We start from the raw sequence: 24,476 nt of genomic DNA, 5'->3' as shown, positions 1-24,476 counted from the left end.
CAACCTATGTTTTAAATAAAAACTGTTTTTCCTCTGATAAGAAGAATAGCAAAGTGGGAATGGCTCTTTCTAGGAAAGCCATAGGACCACGAGACTGGAAATAACATCATTAAATGCTTTTTTGCTTACTTTAGTCACCTTTTTGATGCCTAATCTTACAGGAATCATCACAGGTTCACATGGTCTTAAGAAGGACTCTAGAGAAACTGCTGGTTTGAGTCTAAAGTAGAAAGTTGTTCTTGTAGGTTGTAAGCCATGTACATCAACTTCGGTGGGCTTACTCATATGAATATGCACACTGCAACCAACTAGGAGCAAGAAACTGGCCTTTAAAGCTGTTTTTGCTATTCTTTCCTATTTCTGCCTTTGCCAGTTTCTTTTTTTGTGGATGCATCTACCCGTGTGCTTTACTGTGGAGCTGACTAATTAGCTCTGTAATAAAGTGTCACTGTCTACATGAGTGCTGGTATTAGGGTGCAGTAGATGAATTAACTCTCTAATAAGATAGTTCAAAATTGAAAGATAGTCCTGAATTGAAGTTAAAGGAATTAACTATCTAATAGGATGGTCCTGTTGGGGACAGTATTTTCTTATGGTCCCCATTCTTATTGTGGAGTAATCAACTCCACTGAAATGCTCGTGTAGATGGTGACCAGGTCTGGCTGGGGCAGGAGGGTGCAAAAGTGTGTTCCCTGGAAATTGATATCAGGCCCATGATGCTTAATTCTAGCCTTACTGAAGATAATAGCAGTTTTACTACTGAATGTGGCAGCTGAAAACTGAGCTTTCTATGTCCTTTTGAAAGAGTAGCATGCTTGCATTTCTAAAACACAAAATTCAGGAAACTAACAAAACTCTCCTGGTCTCTTGAATATTTAGATTATTCTCCCTATTCTAGAGTACCCTGTTGTAAGACAACCAGATCTACACATGGGATTCCATAAGGACGCCTCTTTCACTGAGTGACTGTAATTTTTTACACAAGGATGATTCTTTCCTGTTTTATTTCTGTCAAGCAGTGTGCCAAACATTTTGTCAGGAACTTACTCATCAGTGACATAATGTCTCCATCTCTGGCATCTATCAGGCAATAAATTATACAAGACTCAGGGTAATGACTCCACACTAAAGCCCAACTGTATTTGTAAGTATTTGGTCTCCTCCAACAGTGCTAGTATATTACTGTTTTCTTCAGTCTATGCAAAATCCCTTGCGCCTTCACTCTTGGATCATGAAATGTAATTTAAAGATGGATTATAAAATCCTAATTCTCTATTCCAAGCAACTGGGGTCCTGTCACAGACTTCAGCCTAAGTAGGATCATATTGTAGCAATGCAGCCACCCATGCTTTCCATTTGGGCATGTACAAAAAAAAAAAAAAAAAAAAGACTTCACAGTGTTTACCTTAATCCTATCCACCGCACAGTCCTTTTGCTGTAATGTCAAGGAAAGTATCAAAGAACTTTTAGTTGTGTGCATTTGAAAATATATTTGATACAGTTCTCTAGACACTACAGAAGGAAAAAAAGTCACAACTCCCATCTCTTTCCCATGTATAAATCAGCTCAGCAAGATCAATCACTTCCAATTTTTAGTCAGACAACAGACAGGATGGAAACAATTCAGTATCATTTTACAGGACATATCAACTGTTCCATCACCATTTTTACTATAAAAATGGAACAAATTTGCATTTAGTGAAGGGAATGATTTAGGAATTTGCAGACGTCTCATCTTGTTAGGAAAGAATCAGATATACCCCTACCATTATGCTGGTCAGAGAGCTGGAGTTTTGATAATGATCAAGGTCCAAGTTCAAATCAAGTAACCAAGGCAGCATTACTGAACTCTCAGAAGAACATTTGTTGTCAGTAATTTCCACTTTCATTCCTGCATTTTCTGTCCAGTTGTTGTGTCCTGTCACTCTTACTTCATCTGGCACTCTGCCTTCTATTGATGTAGCCTGAAAGAGGTTTCCACTAACCTTTAATTTTTCAGTGTGTACTACCTAGCCCTTCTTCCCCAACACTTTAATTGGGGAAACTGCCAGGAGAGGCCAACATTCCCACAGTCCTACAGAGAGCCTCCAGGAGGGGAAAATCACAGATACAACTTTGAACAGAAAACTATTGGACAAAGGGAACAGTCTCCCTTCAGTTGCTCTGTCCTCTCAGGTGGTTCACTGTGGAGTTGCATGTAGAATTGTCCCTCCTCCATCCCATCTGGTTCTCTGCTGCAGAACTAAAAACCTTTATGCATCTTGCATGTGAATTGAGCATCCAAGCCAACATTACCAAAGTCTCAGAAGAATGCCTGTTTGCAGTTATTCCCACTTTCCTTCCTATGTGCAAGAATGTACTGTCCTTAGGGATAGGTGATGCGGATGACTGCCCAGGGTGCCATGGTTAGGGGGTGCCACACACACACACACACACACACCCTGCACTCACCGCTGGGCTCTTCCCCCTCCCTGGGCAATTCCTTCCCCAGGCAGGAGAAGCTGAGCCCAGCCCAGCCTGCACCCCACTTCCAGCCACTGCTCAGGAGGAGCCAGGCCAGGCAGTGCAGGCAACAGTAGCAGTGCCTGCCCACCTGCCTGCCTGGAGCACCATGGTGCTCTGCCTCCCCACTAGACTGTGCCCTGTGCCCCACACCCTCCCTAGGCTTCCTGGCTCTTTCTACAGCTCGGCTGCTGATTTTGGGGGGAGGGGGATGGGATGGGACAGGACACCAAAATACAAGTTCACCCAGAGCATCATTTTCCCTAAAGTGTCCAGCTGCTGTTCCAATCTCTGGCTCCCTCTTTACATCTCGGGCATAGGCATGTCACAGATCATCTTCCCTGCTAGTACTCCAGACCTGAAGCACGGAAGTCATTCTCACTGCAAGACTGATGAAAGGACTTGAAATCTTGCCTTACAAGAAGCTCTGTCTGTTTAGTATATCATAGAGAAGGCTAATGGGTGACTTGATCAATCTTTAAGTTCTGTCATGACAAAGAAAAATGTAACAATAGGTCGGTCTCTAATCTAACAGAACAAGGTTATAATAAGAGCTGATCACTGAAAGTTGAAGCCAGATAGACAAATTCAGTATGGAAATAAACTCCTCATTGTCCGCAGTGAGGGAAATTTACCACTGCAACAACTTTGTAGGGCAGGGGTTGACAACCTATGGCGCACATGTCAGATCTAGCTCATCAAATTATTGGATCTAGCTTGCAGAGTGGAGGATTTGGTTGCCTGGCAGTGGGAACTTTGCATTTCTGTTTAAAATCTACTAAGTTTATCCATGTTTCTGCAAGTGCACCAGGAGGCAGGTCTGTGGCAGGTATTTATGGGTTTGGGCTGGAATTTCAGGTTCTGAATAGAAAATAGAGCCCAGAAAATATACTGCAGAACAGTGGTTCTCAACCTTTTTAGCCTTCAAGCCCCCCTACACAGCTTTTCTAAATTTTGCATTCACCCCACTTGAGAATCTCTGCGTGAATCTACACGAGATACTTTACTGCACAAGATACTTTACTACTGAGATTAATCTACTGTGCAGTAAAGTGTCACCATGTACCCACGTACAGCAGCTACTGCACAGTACATTAGGCTAATGCATCATTTTCTACTATCTGTAAATATAAATTTGTTCCTGGTCAGCCACACTAGCAGGGGGCCACAGGGGATGGGGGAGTTCTCTGTCCCCAGTCCTGGCACTGCTCAGCTCCCAGCTCGGCCCAGGAGCTGAGACCCAATCAGCACTGGGACGGGGCTGCTCTCTGCCTCCCCCCCTCTCCCCACATTCAGGCAGTGTGTTGCCCGCAGCTCCCCATAGGAGGTGGTAGCCAAGCGGCGCCAGGACTGGGGAGCTCTCTGCTTCCCCGCTCAGCTGGGGGTTGGCTGGTGCTGTCCCACTTGCTTCCTGGGAGCCCCTGGCTGGGCAGGGAGTCCCTGCTCAAGTGGGACAGCTCCAGCCAGCCCTCTGCTGGGCAGGGAATCCCTGTGCTCCCTAAAGTAAAAATAACGGATAGGGCAGGATGTTTACTTACACTGTTCTCCTAATAAGCAATGTAGTAATCAGTCATAAAAGACAGCAAGTGGCATGTTTACATAGCTCTGAATTTGTAGCAGAACTGAACAACTGATCGTTTCAATGAACAATACACAGGACAGAATACACAAGACAGAACACCTGCTATATTTTCAGGAATATTAGTAAACCTAAGAAAAGAACCACTCCTGGTCCAACAGATGAAAACTGAGAAGTAATCACTATCTATCTGAGCAGTCTCATGAGTCAGTGAAAGCTTGTGAGCATAAAGTTTTCTAAGGAAAATCCTCTATTTTTTGGATGGTGAAACCTGAAGAGCTATATTACTGGCATTCTAGAAACTAATAATTGTGAATTGTGTTTACTTGGATATGTTTTTCTTTATACTTGTGCAAAAAAAATTGAAAACTAGAAAAGTTCCTTTCTTTCCCTCCAAATAATTTGATTTGAAAACAAGAAAATCGATAGATTGTCAGTCAAATATTCCATGGACCAACTGAGTGGAGAAATAAAAAGCCATTCAAAAAAAATTAATGGATTTTATACTGAAAAATTCAAAGGGCTCCGGGTTATCTATTTAGATCAATAACATTCATTACAATGTCACCTTGATATTTCAGGTCAGTTAAAAACTATCAAATTACAAAAAAGCAATCTGATGAGGAAGATTCATAAACTCTTGCGGCTGTTGTTGTGTATTAAGCCACTTACCCTCCAGCTTGTTTAAACAAAATGTTCCATTCCCCACCAAAAATCCCAGAGTGCAAGTCATTTATTTTTAGACAAAGTTGGAGGTTTTCTCTCTTCCTTCTTACACAACAACAGAATATGCTTATGTGGTGGCTAGAAAGAAAAACAAAGGCATGTTGCATTCTTAAGCCTCCTTTCTTTCTAAGAGGATGGGAAGAGGTTATGCTGCTTCTCATCTACTTTTAGCTTTTACAATAGCTTTGAAATGGCAAACACTTTCCCTCATCTCTAGCATCAACCTTAGAACCTGGTTTATACACATTTTTAAGCACCTTACATCTCAGTCTCTTATGCCTTTACAAATCCATTCTTGACAGTTGGATAAGCAAATAATTTGACATATTAATACTTGAACTATTTGGATTAAACTCACAGATGATTAATGACATATGACAAAGTACTATTTTAAAAGTGGGTGCTAGCATAATTAGCTGAAACTTGGCTGGAAAAAACCTGCTTAAATAGGGAAGTGTACCTCTTTGTCTAGGAATATGTACATATTAGGCCAGTGCTGACACATTAAGAGAGTAAATATGAAAATTAAGGCACTTCATACAGTTCTGAACTTTATAAAGCAGGGGCATGATGGGCTAGGGAAGAGAACAGAGCTTTCTCCCTATAAAGAACAATTAGTTCACTGAACTCAGAGGGCTTCTGTTCCCACTTATGTGGGGTAGATCACCACAACTACTGCAGGTATGTGGAGATGGAGCCCATGGGGAAGTCCAGTGCCATAGCAATGAAGCTTGTTACCTCAGCAGCCTGGATAGCATGTAATTTTTGGACTTCAATGAGCTAAGGAGAATAGTCAGGGAAGCACTGAGGTCCCAGAGGGGAGGGGAGCCAGGTGTCCAAGGAGAGCAGTTGCTCCTTAAGGAGACAATTCTCCAAGCCCAAAGGGAGGTAATCCCAACATGGATCAAAGGGAGCAGGAGGGCACACAAGCCTCCCTGGCTCACTAAAAGCATCTGGGAATGTCTCCTAGCAAAAAGGAAGGCGTACACCCAGTGGGAAGGAGGGGCCATCACCAGGGATGACTATACTCGGGGATGCAGGGGGGCTGTCAGGAAGGCCAAGGCAGAGATGGAACTGGGACTAGCTTCCCGGATTAAGGACAATAAGAAGTCCTTTTTTAAATACGTAGTGGGTAAAAAGAAGGTTCCGGGTAATGTGGGGCCCCTGCAAGACATGTTAGGAAATTTGGTCTTTACACCAGATGACAAAGCCAACATATTTAATGATTTCTTTGCCTCCATTTTCCTAAGCAGGGACTGGAACAGTCACCCCCCCCCCAGTGGGCTCCCCTCAGGCCCCTGGGAAGGCACACCTAGGCCAAGGGTTAATGAGGAACTAGTTAGGGAACTTCTGGAAGGACTGGATGTATTCATGTCAGCTGGTCCAGACGATCTCCACCCTAGAGTACTAAGGGAATTGGCTGAGGTCATTGCAGAACCCCTGGCACGGCTTTATGAGCACTCGTGGTGCTCTGGTGTGGTGCCAGAGGACTGGAAGAGGACCGACGTGGTTCCCATCTTCAAAAAAGGGGGGAAGGAGGACCCAGGAAACTATAGGCCAGTTAGTCTTACCTCAATCCTAGGCAAGCTTTTCGAGAAAATTATTCTGGCACATATCCACGAGGGGCCAGAAGGGGAGATTATGCTCGGGGCAACCAACATGGGTTCATTAGTGGCAGGTCCTGTCAGACCAACCTGGTGGCCTTCTATGATCAGATCACCAAATCATTAGATACAGTGGTAGCAGTGGACATAGTCTTCCTGGACTTTCGGAAGGCCTTTGACACTGTCTCTCACCCTGTTCTCATTAAGAAACTGGGGGACTGTGGTGTCAACACCCACACAGTCAATTGGGTCGCCTACCGGCTGGAGGGCCACACCCAGACAGTGGTAGTGGATGGGTCATTTTTGACCTGGAGGGATATGTGGGGTTCCACAGGGCCCGCACTGTTCAACATCTTTATCAGTGACTTGGATGAGGGGGTAAAAAACACCCTGTTCAAATTTGCTGATTACACTAAGATGTGGGGGGAAGTGGGCACGCTAGAAGGGAGAAATAGGCTGCAATCAGACCTAGCCAGGTTACAAGGGTGGGCGGATGAGAATAGGATGGGATTCAACACCGACAAGTGCAAAGTGATGCAACTGGGGAAGAACAACTGGCACCATACCTACGGGCTGGGGAACTCCATTCTTGTCAGTACAGAGGCGGAAAAGGATCTTAGAGTCATCATTGACTCCAAGATGAACATGGGCCGGCAGTGTGGGGATGCAGTCAGGAAGGCCAACCATACCTTGTCATGCATCCACAGATGCATCTCAAGCAGGTCCAAGGAGGTGATGCTCTCCCTCTGTGCGGCACTGGTCAGCCGCAGCTGGAGTACTGCGTCCAGTTCTGGGTGCCGCACTTCAAGAGGGATGTGGACAACATGGAAAGGGTCCAGAGGAAGGCCACTCGCATGATCGGGGGCAGCAGGGCAGGCCCTACGAGGAGAGGCTATGGGACCTGAACCTGTTCAGCCTCCACAAGAGAAGGTTGAGGGGGGATCTAGTGGCCTGTTACAAACTAGTCAGGGGGGACCAGCAGGCACTGGGGAAGTCCCTATTCATCCGAGCACTACCAGGAGTGACCAGGAATAATGGTTACAAGCTGGCAGAGGGTAGATTTAGGCTAGATATCAGGAGGCACTACTCCACGGTCAGGGCAGCTAGGATCTGGAACCAACTTCCAAGAGAAGTGGTGCAGGCTCCTACCCTAGCGGTCTTTAAGAGGAGGCTAGATGTACACCTTGCTGGGGTCATTTGACCCCAGTACTCTTTCCTGCCATGGCAGGGGGTCGGACTAGATGATCTACTCAGGTCCCTTCCAACTCTAGAAACTATGAAACTATGAAACCTGGGGCAACCCTGTAGTGGCAGCCCCCCCACATGCACACATCTGGGGGGCACATGTTCCCCCCCACCCCCCATGCTTGCCTTGAAGTATAGGCAGAGGGAGCAAATCTTATTTGGGGAGGCTGAGTAAAACTTAAACTTAAAAGATATTTCCACACACACACTGCTCAGTGGGTAAGTGTGTCAGGGGAAGGATTGTAGGGGAGCAGATTGAGACCCCCATGGTGAGGGAGGGAGTGGGGCAGGGGCAGAAGCTGGGGTGAACAGAGCCCTGGGGTGGGTTGTGGGAAGGTTGGAGCCTGGGTGGCTCATCCAGGGGCAAAGGGGGCTCCTGCCAATGTGCACAGCCCCAGGGCAGGCATAGGAGGCACATCCTCCTGGATATGTGAGTCGGGCAGAGGCAGGCTGCTGCTGTGGGCTGGGCAGGCTGCTGTGCCTCTGCCCCAGTAGCCACGCAAGGACATGTGCCTCCTGCACACTGGCTGTGCTGAGGCCTCTGCCTACCCAGTGACAGGAGGCACGTGGCTTCGTGCAGTGCCAGGGCAGCAACAGCAACGCACAGAGTCCCAGGCCACACTGGCAGCCCTCCTCCACCCCATGCACAGATCGGGGGGGCACATGCCCCACATGCCTGCCCCAGGGGTGCACACACTGGCAGGAGCCCCGTGCCCCTGGATAAGTTGCCTGCAGCTCCAATCTTCCCTCAACCTGCCCTGGGGTCCTGTTCACCCAGCCCTTGTCCCCATCCCAATCCCTCCCTCACTGTGGGGGCCTTGATTTGCCCCTTCCATGACCCTTCCCCCACTACACACTTACTTGCTGGGTGCTGCTCCACATGCAGCAGGGCCAGGCTGAATTCCTGGCTGCCTGCAGGCTCTGGCTGCTCATCCGTGTCTGTTTGTGTCCCTCCCCCACTGCTGCAGCTGCCCAGATCCTGCACCCAGGCTGCTCTGTGGTCCTCTGTGCTTCTACTGCTGCCCTGCATTTGGAGGGGCTAAGCCCCATTAGCCCTGGCCTTCTGCCACCTGTGCCCAGGAGTGCACACAGCAGCAGGAGCTGCCCTTCCTCTGTCCTTGTGGCTTCATTCTGTGCCCTGCCAAATAGGTTTATATTCAGGCTTGGCATAGGCATCAGAATTTGACTCAAGGGAGCAGCAATCTTCTGAATAGGCAGTCATAAATCCTTTCCTTATTCTCATGAAGGGCTCTGTATCAGGAAATATGGACATATTTAGCAAGTTTCCTAGAAAGGAGCTATTTATAGGCTTTAGTGGTTTCAGACAGGAGAAAGGGTCATCATGCATCAGTAAATGCTTTCCCTCCTAATTTTAGAACTAGGCTAAATTTGGGGTGCTGCAGTCATGACATCCAATTCTAAAACTTCATTAATGTTTGTAAAACACTTTGAAGCTAAGTGTGAAGACCCTGAAGAAACACGTAACCCCACAATAATCAACACTAATGCAGGTTAGGCCGTGGATGCATTTCTGGAAAATGGCGTATAACTCAAATGTGCATAAAGAGAACCTAGTTTACAATGTGACAAATAGGGATATGTTCCACGACCTCAACTGTACCGACTCCCAGACCCATTTCTACCACTTTTACAAGACAATTTTGGTACTCACGAACAGCAAACAGTACACACAAGCACAGGGTAGTGGTGAATGTTACCATAATGGGGATAGCAACTATAGAAACACGTGTTGCAGACAATGAACGAGGAGCACAGATCCACACAGGAGACTACATTTTGGTGCATGTCACTCCCACAATGCACCGCACAAAGCAGCTGACTGAGGACTTCCACCAAACTGATTGCATAAGTGTGAATTTACCTTGTATATAATGAATTTTTGGTATAAAAAGGGTCATTACATAAGAGCGAATTCACATATACAGAACCCGCATAAAGCAAGGGAAACCCATAAGCAGCAGCAGCTGCCTAGAGCCAAGGCCAACAGTAAGGTGTTGACCTCTTTTGTTGCATCTCTCCAGTAGTTAAGGCCTTTCTAGACATGTGTTAACTGCAAATAAATCTGTGCACTTACTTTGGAACTGCTAATCTAGTTTAAATAGTGCAGAAAAGGGATTTGGGTTTTAATTTGGGTTGGCAGCTTGAATAAAAGTTTATAAGAGAGACTGAAATTGAATTCAAACAGCCAAATCCAAACTAAAATATAAGTTTATCAGGGGTGACCACCAGCATCTGGGGGAACATTTGTTCACCAGAGCGCCCTAAGGGATGACAAGGGCAAATGGTCATAAACTCCTGCAAGACTGTTTCAGGCTGGACATAAGGAAGAATTTCTTTACTGTCCAAGCCCCCAAGGTCTGGAACAGCCTGCCATCGGAGGTGGTTCAAGCACCTACATTGAACACCTTCAAGAGCAAATTGGATGCTTATCTTGCTGGGATCCTGTGACCCCAGCTGAATTCCTGCCCTTTGGGCGGGGGGCTGGACTCGATGATCTTCTGAGGTCCTTTTCAGCCCTAATGTCTGTGAAATCTATGAAAATCCAAATTGTCCTCACTGCTACTGTAACCTGGTTATCTAACCTGAGTTAAATTTAGACCTTTTATTCCCCTCCCCAATAGATGCATACCCTAAGTTTGTTGCTTTACACCCCGCGGAGAAGTTTTATAATTCATTGTTTTATCTGTACTTGCCATTTCTTCTCTTAATGGATTCCTGGACTGTTGCATTCCTCTCTTTCCCACCAAGCAAAGAAGAGTAAAAATTCAAACTAAAACTAAAACAGCTGCAAAACAAAACATGCCCTGAAGCTAATAAATAAAAAAACACATATGCCAAAATAGCATTCCCTCACATACACACACGGTTTTTTAACTCTGAGAAGATGAGTCAAAGATGCTGTGAATTCTGCTGTGACACTTCCTCAGCCTGACATAGTGTGTTTGTACCCAAAAACTTGCAAAGATGAATTTTTCCAAGTACTTTAGTTGGTCTAATAAAAGATATCGGATTTACCCAAAGAACCTTGTCTGCTTATGTCCATAGACCAACATGGCTACAACCTATACCTGTGAATTCTACTAGGATCTTTTACTATTGTTAATTGATTTTACAGTTAGACATGGTCAGTAACATAAAAAATGGAGCAAGACTGTGAAGCAAATATCAAAAAGCAAAGCAACTTACAAAACCACATGGGCATCTGAACCTCACCTGACTGCTTTTTGTATTCAGTTACTAGACATTTAGCAGAAGCTCAGAAACAAGAAGAGCCATGGTTAAGGTCTGACAGTAGTACTTTAAAAATACATTGTGTGTAAGGCTGTTCTGATCTCAGCAAGATGTATGCACGTGGCTTCATTCCTAGTAATTTTGAATCCAGCCAGTAACAGTCATGGCACTGGTGAAATGAAGGAGAACGGCAGTTTACATAAACTCTCAGGAATGCTGTAGCACAAAATTCTGCTTGGTTTTTGTAAGGGAAGGGTATATGATGGGCAGCTGTTTAAGCCAATCCCTAGTTAGGATCTCTCAGGAACACACTGTTCAGGATCTGCTGTTTTTGCTTCCTCTCTGGAGGTCATCCAGAAATGACGTGGCCTGGTGCAACACTATCTGGTGATTTTCCCCACCAATCCCTTTATGCATTTTAGTTAATCTGAATGCTTTAATCCAATCTGTTTTGAGAGTATGTAATCAAAAGTGAATTCCATAGAGTTACTGCCATGCATCGGAGGTAGTTCCCCTCAGGGCATTTTTCATTTTATGTCCTAAATGACAGTCTCTGAAAAAGGAGAGACCTCAGCCAGGAACACAGAATGAGCATAAACCACATCCACTTTGAATGCAATTAGTCAAGATTTAAGTTATGCAGCCATCTTTAAATTTGAATTTTGAGTTCAGATAATAAATAACGTTTTCCCAGCGATAGACTAGGAAGGGCATTATTTCTTTGATGATACTCAATATGCTTTCAGACTATTCCCACCTGCATAAGTAGCACATGAGAGCACTTAATGAGAGCCAAATAGTATAAAGAGTGCTTTAAAGTTATTGCTGTTTGCACAAATTGAAACTGAACACATGAGAGTATGAAATATTTCAGTGCTTTTCTGATAGAAAACTCCCGGTACTCCACTGTTTTTAGACATATTTGCCTTATATATGCAGGCACAAATATAAAGGAACATATAAGCTCGTACCCCTTACAAATGTTAAAGTTTTGCTTATTGAAAGTGCAAATTGTACAAGTGTGCTAAGTGACTCTAAACATCAAACATAATTTTTAACTATGTATTGCACTATTAATAATGAAGGAAACCCTTTCAATTTTCTAATAACAGAGGACATTAGAATCCCCTACCTTCTATGTTGTCAAGAAAATAAATGTATATTCACTGCTTTTATGAAGGTGGATGTAGTTATGTATTATTTTGTACGGATGTAGTTATGTATTATTTTGTAGCTATCATTCAGAGGGCATCCAAACCAAAAATGTGTCTCTGGAATAAAACGTCAGTCATGGCACAGTGAACACGGAGAGAAGGAAAAACTGCACTGCACTTCTCTAAGAACCTGCATAGAACAGCGAAGAAAAGAAGGTGCGGGAGAGAGGAGTTTGGAGAAGACAGTAGTGCAGCCAGCCTGCATGCATGCAACTAGAATACCAGCTGCAGTTGCAGGACTTAAATAGTTCCATTAGTAAACAGCCAGTTTAGTTTGATAAGTATGGAGCCCTCTTCTGGGGGTATTATCTATGAGGCCTCCATCGTGGCCTCTGGCTGCCTCTCTCATATTGAGGAACAAGACCAGATGAGTTACTTTCTACTGAATGAAGGGGCAAGAGGAGGATGGCAACCTTACAAACAATTTCTTTGTGTCTCCTTACCCCTCTTCTTGAGCTTGTCCTAAAAAGTTTAATACTCATTATGCCTCCTGCAGGAGATCCTGTGCACATCTACACATGCTATTAATGCACAGGAAAGTTACTATGCATTAAAAAGGAAGCAGTAAATTGCCCCCGGAGAAAAGGCCACATGTGCTGGCTTAGGAGCAAATTTACTTCCAAACAGAGCAGGTGAGACCAGGGAAGTTCCTGCCCCCTACCCTGCTCTTCCCTATTGCAGCATCCAGGGGGAGCTTCAGGCTTCTCGCAAGGGGCAAGGACCTGGTGGACTGCTGCATCCCAGCCACATGGGGATTGGACTGTATCCCCAGGTGGCTGGGATAGGTGTCCCCTCAGGGATGCTGCCTGGCAGCCACTTGGGAATCAGGAGGGTCCTGATTCCCCCACGTGGTGGGGACAGGAGTCCCCACCTGGGGGGGTACAGGCATGTGGGGATTGGGACCCTCCCGATCCTCGTGTGACTGTCCCTACTAGGTGGAGACACTTCTCCCCACCACATGGAGATCAGGTCCCAATCTAGTTCCCACCAGGCTGGGATGCAGCAGTCCTAGCTGCTGGGACAGTTCTCCTGGCCATGTCGGGATCAGGACAGTCCTTTTTAGCATGTGCTGCTAAAAAGCGGAGCCAAGCCACTTGAAGCCATGCTGAGGCTGCCGGCAGGTAACACATTACAGACCCTGAAACAATGCCTTTGAGATGCTCAGGATACTCTTCAGCTGCTTATCCTTAACAAATCAAGACTGGAACATGACCTTTCTGTGAAGACAAACTCCCTCTTCATTGTGGCAGGGAGACAGCTGCCCCTGCAGCCAGCACAGCTTTCGCCACATGGGACTTACCCAGGCAGCAGCAGGCCCCCTGCTGCCAGGGGCTGACCAGAAACAAATTGCTCCCTGCCAGCATCTACATATGCACTACTGTGCAGTAGCTAATGTGCAGTTAATCTACTACCTGTATTTTCAGGTAGTAGATAACTGCAGATTAGCCTAGCTTATTGTGCAGTAGCCTCACGTGTGATTTAATAGTGACACTTTACTGCACAGTATATTAATCTAGTGCACAGTAAAGCATCTTATGTAGAGACACCCCCTGTTCCCCAACTCAAGTCACTGGCCAAGTAGTTTACAGCACCTTTTGATTCATATATCTCATTACAAAGACAGCAGTGTCATGAGGATGTTTCATTCTTATCACAGGACAAACACATTTTGAGACTGCCTCATTGCTCTGGGGCACTATTTTTATATTATTATGTTACTGTTCTTAATCTAGTGCCCTAGGCTCCTTCAGTTGCTTTATAAACGCAGGCAGACTTACTCAGCAAACCTAAGTTATACCATCTATCTGCTGATGGCACAGATAGGGAGTTGGTGTAGCTAAGATCTGAATGAAGTCATGCCTTACTCAGGGTCAGGCTGAGACTTCATAAGTCCCTCATTCTGTTTTAAGCAGAAACAAAATATCCACCCAGTTTAAAGAATTAGTTATAAATATTCTTTGGCTTGACACCTTCTGTGCTGAGGACGTGTGCACCAGGGTTGTTTTTTGAAGTAGACACTCTTTTATTTTAAACAATTTGGAATGAATTGTAAAGGAGATTAATTTACCAGACCAAAATTATCCCAAACATAAGCCCACTGGAGACAATGAAATTACACCATGATGTATCTGGCTTGCTGGCATCCAACCAGGCATAGAATAGAAAGAGCTACTGTATCGGTAGACACAGTCATACAAACACAGGAAAGGAGGACCCTGCTAAGCAGTGGGTGACCTCTACATATTTATTTTCCTCACATTCCTGTTACACCCCTGCAGGTTGATATTTTAGTTGGCATTCAAGGAACTGGGGGCCCTGTAGCAGCCAGTGTGAGGCATAGGATTAACAGTGTCTCTAAAAAGACACAAACAACTCCCATTCTGCTGGCAATACATTTGGAAAGGATAAAAGGAGGAAATGCCCCATGACACCCAAAAACTGTAGCATCACGAAGCAAAGCTAGATAATGCTAATGAGGTCTGTTGCCATTGGACGCTACTCAGGCTTTACCTTTTGATCAGCAACAGATTCTAAACAAAGCTTGATGGATCTACCTCTCTTCATGACAAAGGAGAAACCAGGATATGGATTTTCTGTCTAATGACTCTTGTACAATGTATAATGCAGCTTCATTAGGTCTATTTGCTCTATTTACTTTTTAAATTGCTTTGTTTGCCTGTTCACTCTCCTGTTTTATAAGGTATTTTGCTCTCTTATTGTAAGATGCTCTGGGCCTTTACTGGGTAGGATGGTTTATAAATCAAATAAACAGATAAATATATGAATAAAAATAATGCAGTCTTATCATTGAGCTGTTCCTCTGAAGAATAGGTGTGGCTACAAAGCTCACTGTATTACCTGCATAAATATTTCTTTTATAAACACAGGGTAACTTTGATGGTGATTACTGAATTAAAAAAGCAAATACTGTAGAGTGAAATTAGCAGGAGAGACAAGCAACCCTTAACTTCAATTTCTTTAATTACATTTTGTGTTCTGCTAGTTATAAAATGTGATAGCTTCCCATGAGTTACAGTACACTTGCCTATTCTGCTCCCTCACCATGCAAAAACAAGCACAACTTTATGACTTCCCCCTGCTGCTTTTCCTATTTTATTATATAGTTTAAATCAAACAAAAAAGCCATGAGGGATCTGCAGGAAATTGTTATTAGAGGCTGTTTTGCAGTTTAAAATTATGCTGCTCTAATTCCACTGGCATCTCCCTTCTGGTGCTGCTCTCTCTATATGTCCCTTCAATTTGAAAAAAGAAAGAGAGACTTTGTAAGTGAGCTGTTTTTTTCTCTCTTGGCTCAGAGAGGAGTTTTCAAAAACTTCAGAATTCAGCTCCAGCGTGAAAAAAAACTGACCCGTGATTCAGTGTGCTTGCAGTAGACTGCTGAAAGATTTGGAGTATGCAGCAGTTTCAGAGAGGCCATACTGGGTCACTGTTTTAGGTTATTTGACACCACCACACAACTGGAAATAAGGAAGTATATGTAAGCTTTGAGTGACAGTAGCAGCTTGTCTGGGATTTTATACATCCTTGCCACACTCACTGTTCAAAAAGCATCTTTTTGATAGGGGGGAGTAACTGGAGAATGGAAAAGTTCTATAACACATTAGTCCCTAATAAAATCCTCTTTTGAAACTGATGATATACAGGATAATATTGTTGGACATTGTTTTCCAGAAAACTTGAATGCTTTTGCAAACTCAGTGACCCACTTCTGTCTAAGCAGGGGAAGAGTAGGGAGCCAGTTAAAGGAATTTAAAACTGTTTTGTCATTAATACTCAAATTTTGCAATGGGAGGGACATAGCTTATTATTATCTAATGGACTTAATGTGGGATTCCTAGGAACGTCTGCAATAAGTGAACTAGTTTTCAGAGATATAATTATAAGAACTCCCACCTGACATTTCTCTGGTTAAGTGTTATTGAGTATCCATCTGAAGAAATAGCATAGTTACCTTCAGGACCAAAGCAAAATAGACAAAATACACTTTGTTGCCTTAAATTAAGGATTTGCTAGCAGTTAACAACAAAATGACATGCCAGAAAATAGATGGTTAAGATTAGGAGTTGCATGCCTTAAATATCAACATAGATTCTGATAACTAGTTAGGTTAATTCAGCAGTAACTTCTACTGTGATATCAAGCATAAAGCTTAAAGGGTGCTCCAACCATAAGTTGCGTAAGGGGGTCATTCCAGCTAATTGAAAGGGACTGAGACTACAGTGCACATTTCATGGCTCAACTTCTCAAAGCTGCATAACTGGCCCTGTAATTAGTGGAGTAAGATTATATCAGCTGTAGGGAAAATAAGGAGAAAGAAAAGGAAAGAAATAAGATTCTTTGTTTAGAGCCTACTTTAGCAACAGCATTTACACCTGAATGGTTGGTGATCTTTACTCAAGATTTTGATATACTGTGTTCCTGTATAGCATTTTTCTACACTCCTATGAATACACTGTTGTTGTTCCAAGCTTAGTGTTCCTGTTATTGAGTTTCTTTACTCAAACGTAAGGAACAATATTCCTACATTGTGACTCATACTGACTGTTGGTAATCACTTTTGGAAACCGTGAGACGTTTCCACTGTTTTATGGAAGCTGTTGCCTGTATGTTGGGCTCGTTTAACTACTCACTGTGGGTTTAAGATAAGTGCTGTTTTATGTAAGCTGAAGTAGGGAAGAGTAGCAGCAGAAAATTTTGAGTAAATTTGTGGTGAGGGCCATAAAAATGCTCTTTTTTATTTAGACACTTCAAGAAATCTTCCAGGTAGAAAATACAATCATGTTGCTGGAGAGATCTATAATGGCCAAGGAATGTCCACTGAAAGTGGCTCAGACCCGCCTGGAGGGAAGAACAAGACGACCCAACATAGAACTTTGCTGTGACATCCCCCAGTTCAAGTAAGTATATGCATGGGTTTGCTACCCCTCAGGAGATAGTTCAAGAAGTAAATTTCAGCTAAATTAATTATGAGATATTTTAATGACTGCAGAGCCCATCATAAGAGAAATCACACACTTCAAGATTAGAATTATGTTAATTACATGGTGACATCTGCTTAAAATTGTAAATCCTAGAAGGAAGAAATAAAATTGAGGCCAAACAGGAGCAAATGAAATCAATGAGCCAAAATGTGTGTTGTCCCCCTACCACATCAGTTGGGAGATACAGTACACCCATAGTCTGTCAGGCTGGATAGAGCGGCACCGTGGGCCAGAGCTGGCCCACAGCTATCTATCTGACACCCCTGCTGTATATAGTACCTTTGCAGAGGGTGAGGCAATCAGTCCTGGTCATGGGTTTATGTTAATTTTCCTAACTGTATTATATCACATCAAATCAGTATTAAAAAATGATGTTAGTGACCTGTAGAGTTCATTACATTATCACCTTCTCAGTTTTCCTTCAAACTCAGTGACCCATAAACTGTTGAATATGATATATTTTCCATGTGCCTGCACGTGCCTTCTTAGGCAGACAGCTTTATGGCTGGCTTTGAAATTTCTTCTGGGCATGTCCGCATATTAGACTGTTTCGTCTTTAGGACCCATACAGATTCCATTGCAGGAGGGTGGTTTGCTGGCCATGGGCAACTGGTGCCACCTTAGGGGAGTCAGTGACTGGGGGGGGTCCCCCTGTGGCTAATCTTACCAATGGGGGGTGGGGACTTCCCTCACGGCTGCTTCTGGAAGTGGCCGTGGCCGCTTCCAGGAGTGCCATGGCACTCCAACTCCCTGGCTGGCACTCGTGGGGCAGGGGGGGCACTGGTGCTCCCACCTGCCATCCCTGCCCATTGCCTGAGCAGCAAGTGCAGCCAGTCAGGAGATGTACCTGCACTCTCAGGGGATGCACATCCACCCCCGTGCATCCCCTACTCATCGCCACTGGTGCTCCCTTTTGAGACAGTGAACCCCTTCTCTCACAGTAATAGTTTTCTTTTTTGCAGCTTTTCACATCCCAGATATCCCGTTTGTATTAAATGCTTAAATAAATTACAAGTCTCAGTGCTCAGGATCAGCCAGATTTGGATTTCTTCATACAAAAAAAAAAAAAAAAAAAAAATCAGGTGGCCCTAAACACTAAGTTATAACTCAAGTTGTACATTTGCTTTGAGGCCTCAACTGATGGCCAAGAGAGCTTACAGCTCTAATACTGATCTGGCATTTATTATATTTAAGTTGGTAGGATCCCATTACCTATGCTTTCTTTTCCCCTAGATACTCTGGAAGGTCCCTTTCATAGCCCTCCTGTCGTGCTTTTTTCTACACTATCTCCTTACACATGGAACGTTCTTTACTTTTGATCAGTTTTTCTTCTTTCAAAACAATTCATTACACATACAATTTTTTCAAAACCTGTCAATTTTAAGTCCAATATACAAAAATATTTATCATCTTCCTTCCCTCCCCTCCAAAAAGTCTGAGCTCTTTGGATTAACCTCCAGCCAGTCATCAAATATCTGCATTTCTGAATTAGAATATAAAATGTTTGTGTAGGGCCATGTCCTTTGTGTTCTTGACAGCACCAAGAATGCAGTGACACTCCACAGCTATAGCTACAGGTCTCAGTTTAACCACAGACTGAAGCCTCATCAAGGTCCAGAAAATTGAGAAAGTGCTGAAATGCTTTGCTGAACTGAGACCATAGGGACCTAAGTGTGACAGGTACAGAGAACAAAATTCAAATTATTTCAGAGGCTCCTCAGGTGGTCCATAGGTTATCTGACATCTGCTGAAGTAATTTGTTTGGTCCACATACTGTTTTCATACCCGGATAACTGTTTCAGTTAGAGGTGCAATTTTTATCCCAAATATTTAGGCTGGTATAAATCCAATAGGTTTAGTCATACTGGTGTGCAGGTGTCTTATATCATTATAGTTTATTCTATTTCCCACAGGAGGATAAACTATTCCACTTTCCATATGTGAATAAAATGTATTATTATAATCACTTATCTGTAGGGCCTGTTTTAAAACATGGGCTCAGCTCACTAATATTGTGGCCCAATTGTGTTGGGGGCTATCATTTTTGTGCCCAGATTATGGCTGCCCCCCCACCCCCCGACACCTCCGATTGGCTAAGGGGGCAGGTTTAGGACCAGGTTTAATTGCAGCAGCAGAGGCCTTGCTCCAAAAGCCTCTGATCACTCCTGAAAAGCCCATGACTCCCCACCCTTCACTGGAGGTGGCCCTGACCCAGGTAGGGGAGGATCTACTTGCTTCACTGTGGGGAGGGGCAGGGGTACTGGGGCATGGAGAGTTGGGGGTATCTGGGGTCTGCCTTAGCAGATAGCCCTGGCACCAAGGTAGGGGACAGGTTGTTTGCTTCTCTGTGTGTGTATGCTCTTCTCCCACCCCTAACCCCCAGCACCCCATTTTTCCCTCCAGGAGGACCGAAGAGCCCCTCATCAACCTAGTGCCAGGGCCACCTTCCAAGGCAACTCCAGTTTTCCCACCTGGAGCAGCAAACAGCCCCTCCCCTACCCAGTGCCAGGGCTGTCTGCCAAGGGAGCCCTCAGGTGCCCCCAATCACCTGTGCCCCAGTTTTCCTGCCTAGAGGAGCAAACAGCTCCTCCCTTACCCATTTCTAAGCTCTATTTTCCCTCTGTCCCTTTTGTAACCCTTTCACCCTCCCCTGGGTTTTGCTGCTGGCTAGGGGTTGCTTTCCCCAACCTGCAGCAGCAATCTTGTTGCAATGAAATGCCATGATATACGTCCACTTGTTGGGGAACTCTCCAGCAAGCAGCCATATTGTGGCCCTTCATTGCAAATCACATTTATTTTTTGAAAATCACTTAATTTTGTGATTTTCATGAAAAATATGAAATTGCAATTTAAACCAGGCCCTACATAACTGAGATACAACTTTTTCCATACTACAGAATGTGTGCTACTTTAGCTCTGCTGATAGAGGCAGAGCTACAACTTTTGCGTATGTATAAAGCCTAAGACTCAGGTGAGAGGCTGCTTGCTTCTATCACAACTTGATTTTAAACATTGTGAAGTTATAACTGTAGTCATTCCAGACATGGTTACAGTGTTATGTGGGATATGCCTGTTTTTGATTTAAAGAAACTGAGATGAACTTTTATATTCTGGGTGAATCAAACTCAAGACCAATATGAAAATATTTTGGAGACTGGGATATGTTCAGTAAATTTGTTTGGTGTATGCACACGGATTAGTCATTTCTGAGGCTGATGCAAAATCTGTTTTTAGTAATTTAATTCCTGTACAATACCGTGAAAAAGATGCCAGAGTACATTGCTTTTAACATAATAAATATCTGAGGCAAAAGCTATGGAGGAAAATATAAACTTTCTGGTTTGGGAAGGGAGTAGAAAAGGAGATGTGCAGTTATAACAGTCTTTCTTACCAGAGCAAAATTAGGAAGAATTGTAAGCCCCATGGCTAGGGACAGACATTACACATAAACCAGTTAAAGTGATCAGAAACTGATTTAATCCTGTAACAGAACAGATATTCAGTGCACAGAAACTGATTTGAAAATGGCTGAAACTGGTTTGAGATAAACCTGCTTGAATATAGTATCAGACTTAACTGACTTGGGTCAAACTGGCTTATGCAGTATCTGTCCCAGACCCCTTGCTGGTTTAAGAAAAACCAGGCTGGGCAGGGCTCTCTGCTCCACAGCAGGCCTGACCCCTCCCCTCTGCTCCCTGGCTGCAGCACAGCAGTGTCTGCCTAGCTTCCCCTTGCTCCCCCTCCTCCCCTCACCACTCCCTGCTAAGCAGGGATCCCCTGTCCCCTCTGCCTTATACAGACACCTCAGCATTAGCTAGCAGACCACATCCTGGCTACAGTCCATGCTGTGGTACACAGCAGTGTCAGCTTAGGGCTTTTTGGAGCTAATCAACAGTTCAGCTGGTAATGTCCCTCCATTCCTTCTGTGTTTAAGGAGAGAGGTTGTTTCCGGATGGGGTGATAAATGCTGATAAAAGCTGTGTTGTCAAGGAGGTGGGGAACCCCTCCCTAATCCTGTTGGGGCCTGGCCATACCCCCCTCAACTCAGCACTATGGAAGGGAAGGAAAGGCTGTTGTAGCACCCCCTGGCTTTTAGCCTGAACCACTGCAGGAATGTGCCTGCATTTCTGGGATGTCTGCGCAGTTACAAAGTGATTTAGCCTAGGCAGGTTAGACGGACCTGCAAAGACTAAATCAGTTCAGGCTCAGGCTTTTTGAATGTCTGTTTCTAGCCCATAAGTTTGGTCCTCTGTCTAAACTGGAATAAAAGAAGTTCCAAATAGTGAGGGCAAATCCATTAAAATCATGATTCTACATGAAACTACATTCCGGATGAAAGATGAACCCCCCACGTTTCATTGCTTCTCCACCCAATATACCTTGGGACTATCCACATTCTCTGTCTTTTTTAAGATATTCCCCAAAATCATTTTCCTCACTGTCATTACTGCAGTGCTTTAGTGATATTTTGTCACTTCAGTTTCTCACAATCAGTAACAGTATGGATGCTAGAGATCCAAAAAAGGATCTGTCTGAGGTACTGTTGCAAATTTGTGTCCCCTACTCCTAGCTCATACAAACACAGAGACAAATCATAAAGCCCTTAGTTCAGGCAAAACTCTGATTTAAGTCAATTTTGCCTGACTAAAACATATATATTGCCTGACTAAAACACAAATTTTAGGCACTCAGCTGATCCAAACCTTTGAATCTTTTGTGGGTTTGTCCATTACAATCACAATCAGAGATGGATCTTAAGGAAAACTGACAGAGCTTGGGAATTTGAAATCTGAACCCAGTTTTGAATCCAAAAGTTTCTGGCTGGGATGCATAGAACTGAAGTAATAACCTCCCTCCTGGCTAATGCAAAATCATTCAGTATTTGCATTCCTTAAGAATTGATGCTTTTGGAATAATTTGTAAGGTCTATTTATCTCCTGTGGTTAAAACAAAGAGAGAGTTCAATCCAAAAACTCGAAAGTAGTAGATATGGGAAGAGAATTCTAGTCAACCACTTTTGTTTAGCCTGTAAATGTTATCTGGGTTTGTTGTTATTTAAAAGGAAGTGCTGATGTTGGCATTGATTCTCTTACTTTGTGTGCTGCCAACTATATGGCTGAGGAAATCAGAAAGAAAACAAGTAAGCAAAGTTTAGCTTTGTTCTACATTTCGCTTTACCACATCAACTGGAAATATTCCAAAACAACAAATTAAAGGGGATCCTGAAAAAACAGAAGCTGTCATTTTACCAGCTACAAAAACAGTAATACACTCGAGACACTGGAAGAAATACTGAGTGGCCCATCCTCTTTTTTTTTTTTAAACAAAGTCAAGCAGATTGAGACTTGAGGAATGCAAAGGGAACCAGACAAAGCTGCATTAGTGTCCTTGTACTGTCATAATATGAACCAAAACAGTCCTAGGGGCACATCCAGATGTGTGGGGATGTTTGGTTCCCTAGGGACAAGTAGCTATGGTGCACCTTGCACTACTGCTTCTTGTCCCTAGGGAATGCCCATATCATGCCCATGCCATGCCCATGTTATGTGCATGGCGAGTTGACCTGGGTGGCATAGGCGAGGCTGGGGCTAGCACTGTGATGGCCCCAGTAGCCTTACCTGGGGTCCTGGAGGCTTCCCAGAGCTGCAGCTACAGTGGTCCTGCAAGGTGAAGCCTGGCCAGCAGCCACAGCACAACTCCAAGTGGCCTGGCTCCAATTTTTAGCAGTGCATATTTCCCAAGCGTGCACTGCTTCAGGTTTTTTTTTTTCCTGCATTTTTTTTTGACCCCTGAATATCCAGGGGTCAAAAAAAAACATGGAAAAAAAATGGAGTGGCACACACTCAGGTAGCATGCCCTTGCAGTGCGGAGAACATCAGACTGGGCACTATGTGGCACTGCAAACGTGTTTGCAGCACCATGTACCACATAACCATGGTCATCTGGATGCACACAGGGAAGCATTGAACTATCATCCTGTGTAAAGAAAATACAGGGCATTGGAACACATCTGGCCATTGGCAGTGCATAGGAAAGCTCTACTTCAGAGCTACAAGCCTAGTGACTCTGTTGCAGCTCAGTGAAATGCAAGGGTTAGCTCTGCCCTCACTAGCATGCTTCTTCAGCAACAGCAGAGCAAGAAGCATTCCACTTAGTGATGGGCCAGAATACATAAACACTTAGCACAACCACCTACCCAGATCATTTATGGGTATATCAATATGCATGTTTCCACCAACATGCTTTGATAACATCCATCTCAGAAGTATGCTACAAAATCAGCAAATAGGAATTTGATTTTGTAATGTTGTTCCTGACATTACATGTGGAACAGCAGTGATGGAAAAAGAAAATTTGCATCATAAGCTATATCAAAGTATGAGAGCCAAACTTGACATTGAAGGGGCAATGCTAGCAGGATGTCATCCTTGTCCACAAGGTGCTACATAAACACATTTGGCAAGGAAGACATTTTTTCCTCAATTGTTCAGTTCATCTTTATGATTTTTTAAAACTCAAATCCTGTAAATACTGTGGAAAAGAATCCAACCCATGCACCATCCAGAGAAGGTGATGGAAAGGGCTTGTTTTAAAAGCATTTTGATAACTTGTCCCCTCCTTTTTCAGACTCGTCAATGAAGTTTTTACTATAGGTGACACATTACAGACCCTGAAGCAACGCCTTCGAGATGCCCAGGATACTCTTCAGCTGTTGGTCCTTAACAAATCAAGACTGGAACATGACCTTTCTGTGAAGGCAAACTCCCTCTTCATTGACAAGAAGTGCATGGACATGCGTAAAACCTTCCCCAGCACCCCACGGCTCATTGGCTACACTTGAAATAGCCTGAGATGTCCTGATCTTTTCATTATCTGACATAAAAGTGTGCAAATTATGAAGGAAATATTTTTCATTTTTTTAAAAAGACAAAGCCCAGTAGAAATAAACATACCAAAATAAAAAAGTCACAGTTCTTTCCTTAAAGAAACTCATTCTCCTCAGCTGCCTGAAATCTGTAGAGTAGAATGAAGAGCTGTATTCAGATAAAACCAGATCAACTTGAAACAACACAAAAAATCTGTCTGCTAATTTATGGCTGATGAAAATATTGGATTGACACTCTGTTTATCTGTATAACCTGAGAACCTGGCACCATCACCATGTTTCAACTCTGATCTGAAGGAGCCACATCCAAGAGAAAGAAGTGCAGCCTGAGCCCTTAGTTTCTCTGCCAATTAGTGCTAAACTTTGTGTTACAATGAACACTTGTTCATTAGGACTAGAGTGAAATGCCTCAAGCATGATTTAGGTTGAAGTATGACCTAACGGTAACAATCTTAGGAAGGCCAT

General features: G+C 43.8%; 1 protein-coding gene across 2 annotated transcripts in view; it reads left to right on the top strand.

Annotated features, from left to right (window-relative positions):
• TEKT5 (tektin 5) overlaps window positions 1-24,056 on the top strand; it is a 42,357-nt gene extending 18,301 nt beyond the window's left edge. For both annotated transcript variants that reach the window (XM_090023969.1, XM_090023970.1), the window contains exons 6-7: window positions 16,887-17,041; window positions 23,753-24,056. In XM_090023969.1, the coding sequence (XP_089880095.1) occupies window positions 16,887-17,041; window positions 23,753-23,966 (369 nt within the window). In that variant the 3' untranslated portion in view covers window positions 23,967-24,056. The remainder of the gene's footprint in view (window positions 1-16,886; window positions 17,042-23,752) is intronic.
• The last annotated feature ends 420 nt before the right edge of the window (window positions 24,057-24,476 follow it).

Source organism: Crocodylus siamensis, chromosome 12 (genome assembly GCF_052110815.1).
Source record: "Crocodylus siamensis isolate JL-2025a chromosome 12, ASM5211081v1, whole genome shotgun sequence".
NCBI classification, from domain to species: Eukaryota; Metazoa; Chordata; order Crocodylia; family Crocodylidae; genus Crocodylus; species Crocodylus siamensis.
Note: the sequence above shows the minus strand (reverse complement) of the source record. Positions and strands in the feature narration are given on the sequence as shown.